This window comes from Sphaerodactylus townsendi, linkage group LG09, assembly GCF_021028975.2.
Source record: "Sphaerodactylus townsendi isolate TG3544 linkage group LG09, MPM_Stown_v2.3, whole genome shotgun sequence".
NCBI lineage: Eukaryota > Metazoa > Chordata > Lepidosauria > Squamata > Sphaerodactylidae > Sphaerodactylus > Sphaerodactylus townsendi.
Genome location: NC_059433.1, coordinates 39916449 through 39935902, shown reverse-complemented (window position 1 = coordinate 39935902; position 19454 = coordinate 39916449). Strand labels below are relative to the sequence as shown.

Sequence of the window (19454 nt, the reverse complement as noted above, 5' to 3'; positions counted from 1 at the left end):
TTATTAATTACACTCAGTTACATTTATTGATAACATTTTAAGAGGGTTAAACAAATTCCCTAGATTATTGGCCCCCTACTTTATTACTCCAGTGGGCTCCTGCAAGGTGGCTGGCCCACTACAAAGTGGCTGCCACAGGAGACAGCCAAGCGTGCATGCATGGTTGAAAGAAAGGGGAATATAAGTACGCACACACAAAGCAGAAAATTGTGCACGTGTAGGAAAAAGTGACCAGTGTTGGAAATGGAGGATAAAACACCCACACAAGGAAGACAACAAAGGGGAGGGGGATAATTAACACAGAGAAAACTTGCAAACATCTAGGAAAGAGACTAGTTAGGGAAAGAGAGAATAAAACACCTATGCTGAAGATTACAAATGGGGGAGACACCCTCAGACTCAAGGCATCCAGGGAGGTATAACATACACTTCCCACACCTGCAGAGAAAACTACTGTGAGGGCAAAGGGAGGATAAAATAAATGCACACATAAAGATGATCATGATGAACAGGAAGCAGCTCAAGGGGCAAGGAGGTTATTAAATTATTATCCCTAGATATGCCTCCTCTCTGTTCTTAACATGGATTTGTTGGCTTTTGTTCACAGGTTTCTTCACTCAAACTTAGTCAGAAATGGACAAAAAATACAGCAGGTGACAATGGTATGATTGGCTTCTCCAGATTAATAGAAAATGAAAAACTATTGACTTTTGCAAGCTTAGACGACTATTCTTCTGGTAATCAACAATTTGATTTATTGAGCATACTTTCACATTTTATTTCCAATAAGTACATTTTGCAAACCAAGTTGCTCTGTGTACAACAGTATTTACTACAACAAAAATTACTAAATAAGGGAAGCATGTATGTCTTTGGGAAAGTAAATTCAAAAATCCCAGATCTGTTTTAATGACAAAATCTGTTATCTATGTAGAAGATATTGGGGATGAAGAGTTCTGTGATGATCAGCTGGAGACCTACTTTGAGAAGCTGGCACTGCCTGAAATGCAAGTGGATGATATTGAAGTCGACGAACATGACAAACATATAAAAGCGATGATGGAATTGCTTCCAGAAGAGGTATCCCTAAGTGAAAATTCAGCATCATATTAGGAAACTCATAGGCTGTATGCATCATTTTAAAAAATCGATTTAATATCCCATCTTCCCTAGCATGTCTATTATGATCCTATGTACAAATTGTTTTAGTTCTTCAAAGTGGGGTAAATATGGAATGTAGTTCTTTAACATGCAGAATGATTCTTCACCTACTTTAAAGGAACTAAACCAGGGCAGGCTGCTCTTAGGCTGTTTTCTTTCTCAACCATAAGGAGACTCAAAGTGGCCTGCAACTGCCTTCTCTTCCCCTCCCTACAATGCACCTCGTGAGGTAGGTGGGGCTGAGAGAGTTTTGAGATCACTGGAACAAGCCCAAGATCGCCCAGCAGGCATCATGTGGAGAAGTGGGGAGTCAAACCCGGTTCTCCAGATTAAGTCCACCACTCTTAACCACTATACCACGCTGGCTCTGTTTTTGAGTTTACAGTGTCAGAAGGGCGATGCAAGTATATGAGAAAGTCATTTTTAATCATTACAGGCTGACTGATGTCCCTCAGGAGGTTCATGTCGTCTCATTCCCCAATCACTGCATCTCCTGAGTTGTTTTTATTCCAGACGACTTTGGGGGTTGGGTTAAACTTATTTAATTTGTTTTAGTACCATGTCCAAGTGAGTGGGTTTTGTTGTTTTTGTTTCATTTTTCTTCAGTATTTTCATGTTTGCAAATTAGTATCTTATATAATAAAATACAAAGTAGTTATGCAATCAGCAGTTAACAGAGTTCAGGAGGATGATGAGTTACTAGAATTATGTAAATAACATACATTTTCAAAAGTTGCACAGCAATGTGAAATTTGGCAAATGTCTTAATTAACAGGAGATCAGTGTGGAAAATAAGTAGAGAGAGAGAGAAGCAGGGTATTCTATGAAATTATTTGACTTTGGTGAACTTGGACATAGCATGAACACTTAACCTCATTTTTAATGGGAAATTACTGAAATCAGGAACCAAACATGTCTTGAATCACCTAGATAATGTGCATTAAACACAGTGCACTTGTTTTGGACTATCAAATTGTAGAAGTGACCACAATGGTTATTACCAACTATTAATTTTGTAATGAGTTATTCTGTGTCCTGAATCAGATTATAATCTTGAATTTGGGGTCCAGGTTCTTAAAGGCTTTAGTGTCATTTAAGTTAACATTAATAAGAAATAATAACAAGAATAAGTATATTCCACTTTAGTAACAAGACAAGACATAGAATGAAAATTATGACCTAAAGTTTAGAATTACAATAAGTTTCAGTGAAATAACAAGTGGGAAAATAGCTGTCCAAGCTGTAGAGAAGCTGGCAGTTCTCCTAATATTTGGATAACATTTTGGTATATTAATTAAACTTGTCAACATGAATAATATCTCTTTGAGTTTTGACATGGGCAACTTATTCAACAGATGGTATATAATGAAACACTTCAAAAACTTCTACAGTTCTTTAGGAAAAATTCCAGGTACTTGATATTTGCCGAGCTGCAGCAAGAACAGATTCTCTTGTTGAGAGTGATAGAGATTTGCATGAGTTTATAGAAGCTAAATACAGTGTAAAAATCCAGCAATTCATGCTTCCCATAGCAGCAAAGCAAGAAATATGTGATAAATAATTTTGGTGCAATATCTCCTAGAATGTAAATAAAAATTAATCAAAGTTTTTAGAACTTGAGCACAATATATTTTAGAGTTTAGTTGGTTAGAACAGCCCATCTATTATTGAACAGTGTACTCCATTCATAAGACAATCTGATCCTTGATTTTTCAAATAGGAAGATGAGTTCCCAGTTCTTGAACAGGATCTGTTACAAAATGTTAGTTGTGATAAACCTCCTGAAATGGAAAGAATCACATCAGAAACATCCAATACAACAACAAAAGATTCACAGCTGGCCAGTTTTGATGTAGTAGGTAAGTGAACTGTAGTGTATCAGTGGTTGAACAGATTTCTTTTTACTGAACATGTTTCTCACTGTTAGCATCAAACAGGTTATTAATTAAAATGTGTCCTGAAAAACACACTACAGTGCCTTAACGCAGTTTTATCCATCTATTTAATGGATATTACATAAAAAATAAACTGAGGAAGATACATCATTGTGAAATAAGGAAACATGGGAATGTGTTCATATACAACTTCTACTTTTGTATGGTAGCATAAGATCAAATGTAAATACTATTGATAGGATTCAAGATACAGTTCTGGTGTATGTAACAGTCTTTTGTTTAAGAAATGAACTAAAACTTAAATAACTGAAGGAACAGTGTTAGTGACATGATATGCTGCTTGGGAAACACTGATTTCTGGCATGATGTTGCTTATGGTTCAATCAGTTATGTTAAGCAAACACATAGATTAGAATGTCAGATTTAATTACTTTGTTTTATTTAAAGGAAGTTTGCAATTGGCTTCTCATTATAACATTTTAAATCATCACCCTAGTTTGTAGATAATAGTGCATGTGGATGCCTCAGTTCTTCCTTTTCTGGACACTGGGCCACTGTAGTACATGTAATCTGTGGAGGTATACCCCATGGTCCATCTACCTTTCCCTACCAGGGGGCTTGATGGTATTCCCCCATCTTGAAAGAAATTGCCGCTTCTCAGCCAAGGTCAAGACACTGCAATCACTGTGGCATGGGAAGAGAGATCTGAGCCTCCATTGTTGCCCAGTGGTTGTTGTAAGGACTATGGACTATGATGCCTTAGTTGGAAGGAAGCCATTTCATTTCCAGTACAAACATTGCAGCGAGGGAAGTTCAATACATAATAATGAGGCTGTGTAGTGCAAGGAGAGAGAGAGTATGTGTATATACAGTATATACTCGTGTATAAGCCGACTTTTTCAGCACAGTTTTTGTGCCAAAAAAGCCCTCCTCAGTTTATACGCGAGCCACCCACCCGCTGCCACCGCCCGCTGCCTGTCATTCCCCTCACTCACCCACTGGTCTTTTCCTTTCCCCTGCTGGCTCTGAAGGCTTGGCTCCAGGGAAACTGCTGCTCGGGCAGGGTGTCTCTATCATTCTCTTAAAAGGGCAATGCTCCAAAGATTGCTTAAGCCTGGAGCCAAGCCTTCAGAGCCGGCCGGGGAAGGGAAAAGGTGAGTGACTTAGGGGAAGGACAGGATGCTTGCGCCCAGCGTCCTGGGTGGCTCTGGCTCTTCCCTGCCCCCGCCTGCTCTGCAAAAAAAAAAATTGTCTGCTTTGTGGGTTTCCTTGCTTGCAAGGGCTGGGGCTGCTGTGGGGATCCGGGAGGCAGCAGGGGGAGCGATCCGGAGGGGAGCAGGTACCCTGGCTCTTCCCTGCCCCCGCCTGGTCTGGTGTTTCCTTGCTTGCAAGCAAGGAAATGCAAGACAGAGCAGTCGTCTGCTTTTTGGGTTTCCTTGCTTGCAAGCAAGGAAACTCCAAAAGCAGGTGAATGCTCTGTCTGGCATTTCCTTGCTTGCAAGCAAGGAAACGCCAGAGCAGCCAAGGGGAGCCAAGGCTGCTGTGGGGATCCAGGAGGCAGCGGGGGGTGGGAGCGATCTGGTGGGGAGCGGGTGTCCCGGCTCTTCCCTGCCCCCACCTGCTTTGGAGTTACCACCCTAGGCTTATACACGAGTCAATAAGTTTTCCCAGTTTTGGGTGGTAAAATTAGGTCCCTCGGCTTATACATGGGTCGGCTTATACACGAATATATACGGTATGTCAGTATATCTTAATTTTCAATGTGGCCAAACCTATGAGTACTTAAATCTAGAGACTGGAGCCATGAATATATGTGACAGATCTTTTTACAAACTTGGGAAATACCTGAGGTTTACAGGAAAAATAAGAAATCTTAAAAACAAACAGAAATTGGAAGGTTAGTGTTTGGCAGAGCAAAAAACCTAATAAAACTATATAATCCAAATTCAATATTGTCTCAGCGTGACTTGAACCAAGAATCAGTTGTTCAGTGAGTATGCATATCAGGCTCTTGTGAATGTTGTTTAATAGTAAAACACAAAAACTTGCGATCTTTTCAGTTACAACAGTTACAAGTTAAAAGACTTGTTTTTTAGTAACAGGCAGATTTTCTGTTGGTCTGTAAATCCTTTGCTGACCAAAAAAGGGGTCAACAAGGAATGTCTAATTGCACTGTAAAAAGAACAGTATAAAAGTATGTGACCAACAGTTTCTACAAGGTTTGCATTGCAAGCACATGTTCTTTCCTGATAGGGAATTTTTAAACATCTCCCTAGCATAGCTGCTGATGGTAAAACATTACACCTTGCGAGTGACAGCGCTCTGTGGCTGTTGGGCAGAGTTAATTGGAGAAGTACACATACACAAGCCTTTATTGGCATATAAAACAGGACAATATTTTAAAGTAAAACAAGTTTAAGAAATACAGTTAAAATTACTAATTTCCAGTATAAAATTTGCAACAGTTTCACAAAAGAGCACATCAGAGCTGTTCAGGAGATTGGGTATCTTATAACACTCTTGCCACTGAGAACATTGCAAGAAAATGGAATTCATGTATTTCATGCATATCTTATTGTATTTAGGGAATTGGTATTTGACCATGCTAGCTGCACTAAGAGGAATTCCTAAGAATAGTGGAGAGCAAGACCTGTTGCTCTCTATGTTAGATTATTCCTAATTAGATTATGATAGTCCTGATCAAATAGTCTCAGCTTTAGGGTTCAGAGAATTTCTTTGGCAGGCAACATAGCCAAAGATTCTAATGAGAAACCTAAAGATAATATTTTCCCTCTACTCAAGCCCACTAGTCTGAAGCTTGCAAAGTAACTAAAGCTTGATAAGTTAGGCTAGTATCCTCTGGGTTAAAGCAGAGGTGAATCCAGAACCTGAAAGTGGCCAGCCTTGCTCTGGTCTATAGGAGATGCTGACCAGTCTCTAAACATAGGACAGCATGGAGTACGCAGTGGGGTAGACCCAAGATCTTATATAGAACGCAGGATTGGACCCTTTCAACTGATCGATTCCAAACACCCATCCATATTGGGGCACTGTAAAATAATTGCTGGCTCACCTTGGCATTAAAGGCCTTTATTGTAGCTGGTACAAATTTGTGGCCCTTGTTCTTTAACAACAAGATGATGGTGACACTTCCAGCACAGGCTGAAGTCGCCATGTCCCTATGCTCGGTCCGTTGTATTCTGTGGTGGAAATAAAGTCCCAGATATTTGAAATACTTAACTTGCTCAAGGGAATTACCATTTAAGGTCCATCTAGTAGGTTTCCATCCCCTTGAGAATACCAGTATTTTGGATTTGTCTGGCAGAGCAGTCAAGCAGCCGAAAACTGCAACTGGTATTTAAAGTTTAAGTAATATCTGCTTTGTGAAACTTAAAAATAATATGCACTAATGTACAATAACTTCATAATATGACAGGTGTTCTTGACTGTGATAATGAAGTTGGAACCAACTTAAAAGCAAATACGTTCAAAAATGGCAGAAATGCAAGAGAAGATACTGAAAATCGGATTCCATGTGTTTCTACTGAAAGTTCTTCTTATGATAGGGTAATGCTTATTCTGAAAAAATTGCTTTTGCACTTTTACATGCTTTTTTAGTTCAACAGGAAAATATTTTGTTTGTTCTTAATGCCAAGGACAATTTTGTGGTTAATGAACCCATGATTCATGTGACTTACTGATATTGCTTCATTCTCTGTCTGTCATCTGCCCCATTCCATGATCTCAGGCCAGATCTGCTATAAAACCCTCTGGACTTCAGTTAACTACCTCTCTTTTTTCCACACTTTACCAGGACTACTATTCAAATATTCAGTAAGGCTACCTTTCAATGTTTGAGGTGAGAAGTCTGTAACGTCATAACACAGTTGACAAGTCCCTTCTGGTTACCTGGTCTAAATGCTGGGCAGAATAATGAACTATGCTCTGATTGTGTTTTTGCTTCTCCAGAGAGAGTGATTCTTGTTCAAAAGGGGCATTACCCCATCTCACCTCACAGTGATGGCTTCAGTGGTCTTGCCATACATGTGCTACTAATAGGATTCTGCTGTTAAAGCCTTGTAATACACTGCTTCTTCAAAGATTGTCCCTACCTTACAAGGTGCCTGTTGTAGGTCGGGGGTGGGGGTGGGGGTGGGGGTGGGCGGGCAATTGTAGGCTTTGAGACACCATGTGACAGAGAAAAGATGATAAAACACGCCATCTCATTCAGATGATGATGATCAGCTCTGGTGGGGTAGTGAAAAGAAAAGAAAATGTTGTTCAAGTAATAACTGTTAGGCATTTGCTCAAAAACATGGAACTATTCTAGATAGTCAGAACTGAAGTGGAAAACAATTCAGTGTTGCTTGATGGTGAACTCAGAGGAATATTTTATATTCATGTTTAAGTGTGTTTCTGTTTTTTTAAGGATGTCCCAAACACAATCAGCTGCACTGAATTAAACGTAGATTCTCTATATTTTAAATGTATTGATGGTAACAATCCCTCTGAGCTCTGGCACACAGAAGATCAAGCCCAGTGTTCTGACCTGTATGAAGTTGCCAATGAAAGCAGCGTTCCTCTAGCGGATGAGTATCTATCCCCAAGTACTTGTCAGAGATCAGACCAGTATCAAGATCCTGTAGAAGGTTAGTTGAATGCTGGCTTGTGTGTGGTGTATTTGAATTTATTTGGCAGGAACCTAAGTGTTGGTGAGTTGTTGTTGCTAAAGCTTTCATTCTGGGTGTGAGGCAAACAGCTTAGAGACCCAGTAACACAGATCAGATACTGATTTTTCTTAAAGTGTAGATGAAGATGACTGTGTGCATAAAAATGCCTTTGCATCTAGGAATTCAGTGAAACTACCTAAGTCCCATTATTTCATCAAGCATTAACTTTAGTGTGGGGAACCCTAAGTGTGTATTAAATGCATTTGCTCCCATGAGTTGCTTGTTAATCCTGCCTTTTCCTTCCCTCCCGCTTCCTTCCCTTCCTTCCCCGCTTTCCCCTGTCAAAAGAGATTGCTTGATCAGGAATGTCTTCTGCTCATGGTACTCTACAACTTGCCATGTGCATGGGTGCCATAGGGAGGAGAGAAAACGTAAACTCGGAAAAATCTAAAAGCAACATTTGCTACATTTTTCAGAGGAGTCATCTCAAAATGTTGTATATCAAAACGAAGAGGGTAGATGGGTGACAGATCTTGCATACTACACTTCATTTAATGAAGAACACGTCTCTGATCCCTTGAACACAAGTGGAAAGTTTGTAACGGGATGTAAGTCTGCTATGTTATATTTGTAAAGAGTCATTTATGGGTGTTATTCCCTGTAAATTTTCTTGTGGATTTCCAGAATACAGTTGGAGACCATTTTATCTAGAGTTCTGTAAAACCAAGCTAAGTGTATTATCTGTAGATTCTATGTTTCAGTATTCTGAAATAACTAATACATGGATAACAAGCTACAAGCTTGGGAAACGTTTCCATTTTTTTTTCAATCAGCTTAATTTTGTGCAAGTTGTGGCAGCCCAACATTTGTTCCCCCAAGTCAGTTATGTTTATGGTACTGTGTATCATTCTGAGTCCTAATAAAAGCTCTGTTCTAGAGCTTTATCTTCTAAAATTTTATATCCCAGTGGTGACTTCTCACAGTTGACCTATGAAGATATTACTGTCCAGACACTAGATATATTTGTTTACAAAATTTATGCTTTCCTTTTCACCATAAGCCTGCCAGGAGTCCAAGCCTCACCCACAGTGCAGAGTGCATACCTGTATCATCACTGGTTCTTATGAGTTTTCAGAACCCTTAATGAAGCAGGGAAAAAGACAGAAACAGTACTTTCAGAGTCCCTCAAACTGAGTTCTAAATAGATCACTCTAGATTCCTTGTCACCCAATCCCCAAGTTCCTTCCACTTTTGTACAGTGTGCTTTGGGAGCAAGGATGAAAAATAATCAGCCTCTTTTCTACCAGCAACAAAGAAGTTCCTGACTGCTTCTAGGTCCAGCACCTTCTTTTATATAGCACCCACACAGTGAGATACACTAGGCACTTCTGTGGTACAAAACTGATTTCCCTTCCTATTCAGGTCAGTTCACTTTTGGGTTGACCTGAATAATTTTATGTTGGCCCAGGGGCTGGCCTGACAACTTTTGTGGGGCTACACCATGCGGTCACAAGGATTAACTTTCATGCTGGAAAATTGTTACATTGCTTTTGTTCCAGTTCTTGATCGCATTCCTGATTAAACAGTTGGTCTGGATTCCTTCATAAAGACCACACCCAGGAGGGGGGGGTGACTTTCACAGATTCCCCCCAGGCTGGGCAGTATCCTTCTAGTTCCCCTCATGTCGTTTCTGGGAGTCCCTTGTCCCCTAGGGGCAGCATGGGGAACAGTTTGGACTGTATTCTAAGTTTTGATGGGATCCAAGCCAATAGTATAAATGTGTATCTTGACTTGTTCATTTGGATTTAGGTGCCAAACTGGCTGATTTGGTTTCAGAATTACCCCATATACCCTCCACTTTTCCAATCCGGGAGGAATCACCAAACAGCCGGATTCCTACATCATCATTCCCCCATCTCCTTTCATCCTAATACCAGCAACCCTGTGTGGTAGGCTAGGATGATAGAAAGTGACTGGCCCAAGGTCATCCAGGGATCTGGGTGATGTAATTGATTAAAACCAACCCCAAACCCCCAACCAGTCGATTCTGTTGCTGATATTGTGACCATCAGGTTGGCTATAGATGTAAAAAAAAAGTTTGCCTTAGGTAATTGCTTTTGGAAAGAATGTCTGTATAATTTCTCCTGTTTTTAAAGCTGAAGCAGTTGATATGATTGCCAAAGATCAAGAAGAATTTGAGAACGAGCACAGATTTATGCAGGTGAGTAACAATAATATATTTTAAAATAGTTTTCAGAATGTGTAAATCTAGAACTTGTTACCATTCTTGACATTCTTGTATTTGTTACAATTTCAGGAAGAGCAAATGGATTCACGTAATGCGTCTGGATTAGGAGATACATCATGGAAATCAATTAGTAGCTATAATGCACAAAGAGCTTCGCAAGCAGAAGGTTTCAGCAAGGATGCCAGCTATTTACGGCTGTCTCTTGGAGAGTTTTTTGGTCAAAGATCTGAAGCTCTTGGTTGTCTTGGAGGAGATGGTGATGTGAAGAGAGTATGTAACTGTCTTAGCAAGTAGTTCCAAACTGCCTGCTTTTAACCATAGTACTTTACTGTCCTCCTTAGAACTGTACTGTTTCTAGTGGCAGGAAAAAATAAAACGAATGAGTGGGTTTATTTGGAGGAGCTACAGCTTAGTGGTAGAGCACAAAGCATGTAGAGGTAGTTTCCAAAACCTTCCATTTAAGCATCGCAACTGTGTCTGAGAATTTGGAGAGCCCCTGGTACTGAAGTAGGTGGACCAGTTATCTGACTCTCTTTAGTGCATGTTTGTATGTTCGTAATCTTCAGACTGTGCTAAGCACACTTTGTAGACTAATTATATAACTGGACAGTTTTTGTCGTCTGCAGGCGTGGCTATTTTGCTGCTCTCCTCTGCATCCATCTACTTATGAAACAGCTAGCTACCCAGTGTGGTGGTATAGTTAGACTGTAGTTTAACAGACACTGGTTGAAATTCCCACTAAGGTCAGTCTACCTCAGGGTAGATTGAGAAGCAAACGAAAAAGAGAAAATTTCACCCACTGAAGGAATATTGGAATAAAAATGTGATGTCCTTAATTTATACTTTTGTCATCTTTTGGTACTGTCCTCATTACACATTTATTATTCTACTTTTCTGTCCTTTTATAGCCATCTTTTGGATATCATATTACTTCTCCAGAAAAGAGACAGCCTGTAGCTTTGCTTGGTGAATCCAGTGTATCCAACGGCAGCTCTGATGAACCAACTAAACAGTTGTCTGATACTGATCAAGGTAAATTGTGCAACTGATGAAATTTTCTTCATTCTGTGAAAGAAATTGCTCTACAGCTACCGGATTGGTTGTCTGTTTTTCCCAGTTTCAGCCTGTTGGGTAGGTCAAGTTTGCTATACAAAGCCTACAGCGTGTTATGTTTTTTATTTTACAAAATTTATGCTCCACCTGACGGCCATCATAATGGCCACCAAGGCAACTAACAAATTGAAACATACATAATAAAGTCACATCTTAAAAATCATCACATCCAACAAAAACACATAATTAAAACAATTAAAAGCAGAGCTAAAATTCATACAAAAACTAGAAGAACAACAGTTAAAGCTTTGGGCAGGAAGGGATCACTGAGGGAAGGCCAAACAAAACAGAAGTCTTCAGTTGCTGGCCAAAGATGGCAGTTGAGAAATCTTCATAAATTTAATTTTCATGTATGCTTAACCAGTTGGAAAGTTTATCTACAAGTTATAGTTTTTTATACACGTAGATTATGATGTTCATAGTTAAACCAAATAAGACTTGTTAGCCTGTCCCTGGTCAGAGTGTAAGGTGGGTGTGAAAAATACACAAAGCATTTAACCATCTGTGAATTGGGTGCGTGCTATTTAGCTGAGTGAAATAAACAGGTTTGTTTCTTTTGTAAAATGATGATGTATCAACATTAAATGTTGATTTCTGCATTTGGGAAGCACCTTCGCTATGGAAGTTGTGGATATTAGGCCTTGGTACTCATTGACAAGGAGGCCAACATATTCAGTGTGATACATGCCTAGAAGATAACCAGAATGAACAGCTAAAAAAATAAAAATCTATTTTTCATATTCAAGCTTGAGATCAAGCAAGGCCTGTTCAATATTATTTGTGTGAGAGGATATGCATGCACACTTGTATTACGGTCACGTGTGTTTTCTGCTAGTGTGCTTTCCTCTAGTCAGAGACATGTACACAACAGACTGTTTTTATAATCTTGCCAAGTTGCACACCCATTTTTCCATTTCCTGCCAGTGAGACCCTTTGCAGTTCTCATCTCTTTCCCATTGGCAGCAAATCTAGAGTGTCTCAGCTGAAGCAAACTGAATGTAAAAGCAAACTACCATGCTACCAAGCATTGTGCTAAGATTCAATAAACGCTGCTTCTTTGCAGTGATACAGATAAGTAATTTTAGCTTTTGTATGTAACAGGACTGATGACCTTATTTAATGCATGATTCAGCCACTACATGAATAAAATATTATATCTTGCAATCCTAATCACATTTATTTGGCCATAAATCCAGTTGAATTTGATGAAGTTGCATACTAGTAAATACGTGGATTTGCATGGACAGAATCTTGAAAACATTAGAAAGTTCAGTGTGAATACTAAGAGATTCAAGAGGGGGTTTGAAGTCACACAGTGGGAAACATAGAGGCTATTTTAAAATTTAAACGTGATTTTTAGATAGTTTTATATTTATATTTAAAGTGGATATAATCCATAAGGAATCAATGATCACAGCCATCTTCCTCTGTCCAGAAATCAACTTAGTAAAACATAGAAGCCTTTGAGCTTCCAGATTTACTATGTTCATCTGGTTGGCTAGTTTGGATCTTGCTCCTGGATGTTCCACAACACTCTCTCTTCTTAGTCCTTCTGTTGCCAAACATTGTCCCTTGCTTGTTTTCCTTTCTTCGTTTTTCTGCCATGTTTCTGCTGCCCTTGCTGCTGTTCTGCATTTTATTACCAACTAATTTTTCAGCTTTTTATGAAGACATGCAGGCCAAAGAGGAGGAGAACCAGCTGCAGCTTGTGTTTGGAAGCCCCATACTTGTGTAGGTTTTCAGACTAGTGCCAAGCAGTCTGTGGGGCCAGTAACAAATTCCTAACAATGTCTCTGTTTCTCTGGCTATGAGTTATAAGCGCTGCAAATTTGCAAATACTTAATGGCCATTAAACATGGTTACTCTGTCTTAATGTTATGCAAGTGTTGTGCTTGGGGGCATTGGAAAGTAACCTGTCAATGATAAGGTGTGCTTTTGAGAAGCTTAAGTTGCATTCAAGGCATCAGAGCAAGCATCCATTACAGTCATGAATACAACTATTTACCATCCTTATGGATACGTTCTGTCCCTTCCCCATCAGTTATGCAGGGAGGATTATTGAAGGCTTCCTATCAAGCCACAGTTGGCTGTGGTGCTTGAATGCCCCCATTCCCTGGGCACACTGGAGCTTTTCTTCAATCCCAGTTTGTGGGGCTGGTAACAAATTCCACAATCCCAGTTTGTGAGGCTGGTAACAAATTCAGGTTTATCCAGGCACCCCGCATTCTAATGTCACAAATAATAGTGCTTGAAAGCTTCTTAAAACCAGCCAGCTTTTGATTACATATGTGAGGGAACTCATGAACACAGAAACAGGCTGTCATCAGGCATGGACAAACAGGTTTGTCATGCTGTCTGAACCCAACTGTGTATTTCATTTTTAATATCTTAAAACACCACATTTTTAAAACTCCAATTCATGTGTTCATAATGAAGGTCATTATATTTTTATCTTGTATATAAATTAAAAACAGTTTCCTAGTCACCATTAGTCTCTGGTGCTTTCTTTTTCATTGCTTAGTTTACCAAGCAATGTTCTAGTTAACTCCCTAAAAATCGGTTTCTTTTTGTCTAGGAAATGTAGAAGACAGCATTAAAAAGAAACTGCACACTGCTTCAACGACTTTCATTCTTGCTGAAAAGGACACCGTAGCTGGCAAAAATATAAACATAAAAACGGATACCAAAAGCAAAACTCAGGTATTTAAAATAGTTAAAATGAATGCTCATTTGTCTAAGCTGTAACAGTTTGAGCTTGAAAGATATAAAGATCCTTCAATAAGTCACTAGTGGATACTGCATATTGTGAGGTAAAAGACAGAATATTTTATCCCAGGACTACAGCTTGGTCCAAAATGTTAAACTGAATATTTTAATCCTTTCCCCCCCCCATTTTAGGACAAAACTGGAAAAAGAAATGTTGAAAGAGTGCACCCGGAGCTAAAGCCACCTGTGCTGAGAATAAGCACAATTGCATCTGCTATTTCAAATGCTTCTGTTAGTGCTGAACCTTCACAGTTAGCAGCTATGATAATGGCACTTTTAAATAACAGTAGAGAGAGTGCCATTCTTGAAGATGGCAAACTTGGAGACTTCTCTGTGATCAGTCAGTTTTTAGCCAACAATGAAGGAAATAGTACATTTGATATTGAGAAGTATCTCAGGAAAACTGAAGAGGAGAATAAGACCAGCCTGTTTAATCCTGAGGACATTAGCACAGACTGGCATCGATCTTTGCATAAACAAGAACATAAAAAGTCTCCTGCAGAAGACTTGTCCAAAAACAATTTGTTTAAAAAGCATGGAAAAGAAGAACAGCACCTGGAAAGAGGGTGTGAAGGAAACCACTCCAAGGATTCATGTTGTGATACAACTTCTTCCAAAAAGAACGTTAGCACACGTTCTCTGGGTCCATGTTTAGAAGAAAAATATAATACAAATGATGACATTCAGTCAAAACAGCACACCTCCGTTGCACCAGGTTCAAAAGAGAGCTCTGGGTGTGCAGAAGTGCTTTGGGAGGGGAGTGTAACAAAGATACCACGTGCCAGTGAGTCCTAATTAAAACTGATTTATACGTTATTGAATAGCTGCATTGTGGGTTTTTTCCCCCTGGGATTTTTCCCATTTTGGTTTAATAAGCATCAGGGTGTTTGGAAAATCTGAAAATCAAATCATCGTACCTGTATGAGTTTTTCTGGCTTTTTTTGAATATCTGAAAAAAAATTGGTGTATTAAACCTAAAGGAAACCTTTGTGAGGCTGAGGCACCAATTTGCAGCATAGCTGCAGGTGATGCTCTTTAGGAGAACCCCCAAGTCTGGTAAACATTGGGTCTGGTGTCTAATTTTAAAGGCCCACAAAGAAGATGGCCCCATCCAATCTCCATTGTTTCCAGTGGAGAACAAATGGAGGCCATAAAATTGGACCCACTGAACCAGTCTTTACCAAACTTGGGGTTCTCATAACGAGAGTCAGCAGCAGCTACACTGCAAATATGGTGCCTCTAGTTAAAAAAAAAAACCAGCCCCCCCAGAGCCCCACAAAGACTCCCCGAAAGAGTGCGATCAAACAATTTCAGACCAGAGTTTTTAGCGACGTGGCACTTTTGGGGAAGGCCCAGACCAGGCTCCAAGAGACTTTCACAGTTGCCTCTGAGCATGTATTCTTCACAGTTCATTTTATGTAATTTTGTTAATGTGACTGATATGAATTAAAATATACAACTCCGTAGTTCATCTAGAATTTTAACCTCTTCTAGCTACTATGGGGAGATTCTTCACTGATTTTCTTTCGTTCCTCCCAAATTATGTAGCTTCTTGGTTTTCCTACACTTACAATCTCCTGGATTAGGAAATGCAAGAGATGGTATTTAAAAGTATTCAAAGGCTTATCCCGAAATGTACAGTAAAAAAATGGTATCCTTAGCAGAAATTAATAAGAACAGTTCAGGACAACTGCTAAAGACTTAGCAAGATGAGGCAAAAGGAATTATACGTTGTCTTTTGTCCAGATCACTCTGAATCAGAAAATAGAACTAGCACAAGTGCTTCACCCCTGAACATAAAGACTGCGTCAGTATTGGTTCCTTCTCTTCCTGCGAATCCTCATGAAGAAAAGGTTACACATGAAATTCAGTACAAAAACAAGCATGATGGGAGTGTCTTGAAAAAGAATACTGCATGTAGCAGTGAAAAGCATGTGACTTTTGAAAAATCACCTATTGATGACCAGAAATTTGCTGGTAAGTATCAGTTAGACTTACAGACAATTTCTGCAGCACCTTACCTTGAAAATGGTGAAATTGAACCAGAATTAGCAGAGTATTTATTTTATTTATTTACTATATTTGTACCCCTAATTGCCAGTGTGATGTAGTGGTTAAGGTCATGGACTAGAACCTGCGAAACCAGGTTCGAATCCCCACCTGTGCCATGGAAGCTTGCTGGGTGACCTTGGGCCAGCACATACTCTCAGCCCTGATCCTGGCTAATGATTGGGTGGGAGATGTCCTAGGACTGCCAGGATCATGACATGGAGGCAGGCAGTGGCAATCCACCTCCGAATGTCTCTTGCCTTGAAAACCCTATAAGGTCTCTATAAGTCAACTGTGACTTGACAGCAATATTTATTTATTTATACCCCACTTTTCTCCCCAGTGGGACCCAAAGTAGCTTGCAGGTCTCCCCTTCTCAGTTTTATCTTCACATTAAAACATATTGAAACGTAAACTTCTTCTCTCTAAACATCACCTACAATGAAAGGTAACAATGCATCAATCTTTACTCAAGAGCCTCCACTTGAGCTGTCCTGAGTCCTGCGAACTTTAATAGATTAGATGGAGAAGAATAAGGTTGTGTAGGATGAACTGAGGATTCAAGACAGAGCAAGTATTCTCTGTGTTCATTTCACATAGAGATGGTTGAATTATAGGTGCCATTTGTAGATGCACTAGGAGGGCTATTGTTTCTGTGGGCCAAACTGCAAGTGACAGCAGGCACGGGTCCATCCCATTGTTGCAAACACCATTTAAAAAACATTTGTAGTTCTTGGAGCAGGGAAACTGGAATATCATAGGATCTTCTCCTGATAGATAGGTCTTTTTGGCTTAACACTGATATGCAATACTAATTAATTATTTACCAGGGTTGATTCTGCACAGCATAATAATAACGGTTATTTTTGAATCTGGGTCTATTTTATTTTTTGTCCTTGGCATGGGTGCCCATTTTCCGTGAAGGAAATAATCTGTTTTCTTTCTGCCCTTTTTCTTGAACCCCCCTTTTTTTACAATGCAAACACGCAGGCACAAACGTCCAATTTCTCCTGCATTTTTTTTTGGCTGTTCCACCACCACAGTCCACCTTCCACCCACTCCCACCCTCTGCTAAGGGAACACTTCTGATTGGTGGACAATCTACCTCAATCCTGGGAGCCAAAGCAGGACCTCCCCCTCCCATTTCTCCAGACTGGAAAAAAAGTTTTGGGCTTTGAAACCATGACAGATGTAAACATGAAACTGCAGATGCCCACCCACCCCCCTTAACGTTGTGATATGCAAAATAATAAAATCTGTCCAAAAAGGGAGCAAAGGTTTTGGCATTTTTAAAAAAAACCTGAGGGAAATATTGCTGGTCAATCCCGCTTGGGGGAAGGGACCCATGCGAAGTTCTTGCCCAAACCGGGATATTTCCCTTTGTCAGCACATTATATTTGTACTGTGTGGAATCGACTCAGGTTTCACAATGAAGGAGGCCAAATACTCTGTGCTGAGCATGTTGATTAAATGGCCTCTTAGCATTCCTGCTTGGTTATCAGAGTCACTGCAAAGATATGTCCAGAAAAAATAAAGTGATACTTGTTCCTAATTACAGTGGATATAGCTTTTAGAGCTTAAGGAATTATTGAATGGTTTATGTCATCTTAAGCAGTTGGATCTTTTACCAAAGGTTCCAGTATATGCCATTTGACTGCAACTTACTGATTGCTGTATTTGCATCTTTAAAAGCTTTTGTTAATAGTATGTAGGCTTCTTGTAGGAAATTAAGATGGTAGAATTCCAGTCTGCATGATGTGCATGCAATTGAAGAAGGAATTCATTCTCAGTATAGCCGACATCTGTCGTCTGCCAGCAGTTTCTCTAGGGCCCTGGTTCTCAGAAGAGAAAATCTTCAGTATTCTGTAGTACTGTGGTAGCTAGGTTTTATACTTCACATTAAATACCCTTGTATTGAATATGTACTGAAAGTAGCTTCCATGCTTACCACATCTACAACTCCTAGATTCCCCAGATGGGATTTACATTTGGTTTGCGGGGTATGCATGATTATGAACTCACCACTAGAACCTTTCTGTAAATACTCTGTGCACCTTCTCACTTTGCAAGTTCAAGAACTGCCTGCCTTGAGAACAATCCCTCTTTCCTTCCAAAAAGTCATTTTTGTAGAGCAGTGCATTGCTCTAGGTACATCTGAATTCATATTGATATTTCTGCAAAAGTCCATTGTATCTGAAAGGCGGGGAAATAATAGATACAATATTTTTTTCCTTTCGAGAATGTTCACGCTAGAGGGAATGTTTCCAGAACTTTGCCATATGCTTCAAGAACTTCATTGAAGACGTATTCCATGGACATTCCAGAAGCCTGTGGAAGTCCCACCTTCTGAAATCAATGGGAATAATCACCCATTCTCACAAGATGTCCCCCACTAAGGCCAAAGAGACCTTCTATGCCTAAATCTAATTTCTTTTCTGTCCAGGTGAAGGTCTTGCAGAGACTGAACAGAAGTCTACATCTCCAATACTCTGTATGCCGATTTCAGACGAACAATGCAGTTTCAGGCCTTCAACCTCTCCTCTTACTCATTCATCTCCAAGTGAAGCTTCTGGAACAACCCTTTCAGAGTAAGGCCTAAATGTGAAAGCACAGTGTTGAGGGACAGGGAAGGGCCAATATGCTGTTAATTTTTCTCCTTATGATGTATTAATTAGCTAAGATTATTTCTTTTAAGAAGTATTGACTGATTTATGTACTTTATTAAAGCTGGCAGCATATGCAGTTCTGCTTAGTCCCCATGAGTTAGGGATGGAAGGGAAAGAGAGGCACAAGTGAAGTTACCAAGATTTTTCCTTTGGGGGAAGCTGCTGTTGTCCCAGGGAATCAGGTGGATGGCAGTTTACAAGACAGAGTTAATCTATACAAAGTTTAAAGGTTGTGTAGGAAACTAGGAGGATGTATAATTAAAATCTGTGTACTTTGTTTCTTAGATGTGATGTTACAACGCCTAATTTTAAACAAACATCTTGCAGTGACAGTACATTACCTCAGTCAGTATATTCTAGTCCCACCTTGGGCCAGTTGACCTTTGTCTCTGCTTCTGAGAACACAGATAAGACTTCAGTTTTTTCTAGTCCCAGGAGGGGTCAGGTAAGTAGCCTGCGAGATGCCAAATCACTTTAAAAATTGTAATGTAGCTCTTCATAATGCATACTTAAAAGGTTATCTCTGCAGCAGCATTTCATGTACATCAAGTGTAATTTAAATCAAGTGCCATTATGGTCCAGTGTATAGGATATTCTCACTGCCATGGCCCAGGTTAATGTTTGCTTAGTAATAAACAGATTGCGGGGTGCTGTGTGGTTTCCAGGCTGTATGGCCGTGTTCTGGCAGCATTCTCTCCTGACGTGTCACCTGCATCTGTGGCTGGCATCTTCAGAAGATCTGATAGATGCCAGCCACAGATGCAGGCGAAACGTCAGGGAAGAAATGCTAAAGCCAAGCCTAACTCTCCTTACAACCGAGAAGCTACAGCACCCCAGTGATTCCGGCCATGAAAGCCTTCGACAATAAACAGATTGTGATTTGCTC

The 19454-nt window shown here is 39.8% G+C and overlaps 1 protein-coding gene across 1 annotated transcript in view; it reads left to right on the top strand.

Annotated features, from left to right (window-relative positions):
• CEP192 (centrosomal protein 192) overlaps window positions 1-19454 on the top strand; it is an 87111-nt gene that overhangs the window by 25403 nt on the left and 42254 nt on the right. The window contains exons 15-28 of the mRNA XM_048508532.1: window positions 608-737; window positions 935-1080; window positions 2882-3020; window positions 6493-6623; window positions 7486-7705; window positions 8203-8334; window positions 9883-9947; window positions 10044-10244; window positions 10883-11006; window positions 13663-13787; window positions 13986-14637; window positions 15600-15830; window positions 18346-18490; window positions 18854-19013. Of these exons, the coding sequence (XP_048364489.1) occupies window positions 608-737; window positions 935-1080; window positions 2882-3020; window positions 6493-6623; window positions 7486-7705; window positions 8203-8334; window positions 9883-9947; window positions 10044-10244; window positions 10883-11006; window positions 13663-13787; window positions 13986-14637; window positions 15600-15830; window positions 18346-18490; window positions 18854-19013 (2601 nt within the window). The remainder of the gene's footprint in view (window positions 1-607; window positions 738-934; window positions 1081-2881; window positions 3021-6492; window positions 6624-7485; window positions 7706-8202; window positions 8335-9882; window positions 9948-10043; window positions 10245-10882; window positions 11007-13662; window positions 13788-13985; window positions 14638-15599; window positions 15831-18345; window positions 18491-18853; window positions 19014-19454) is intronic.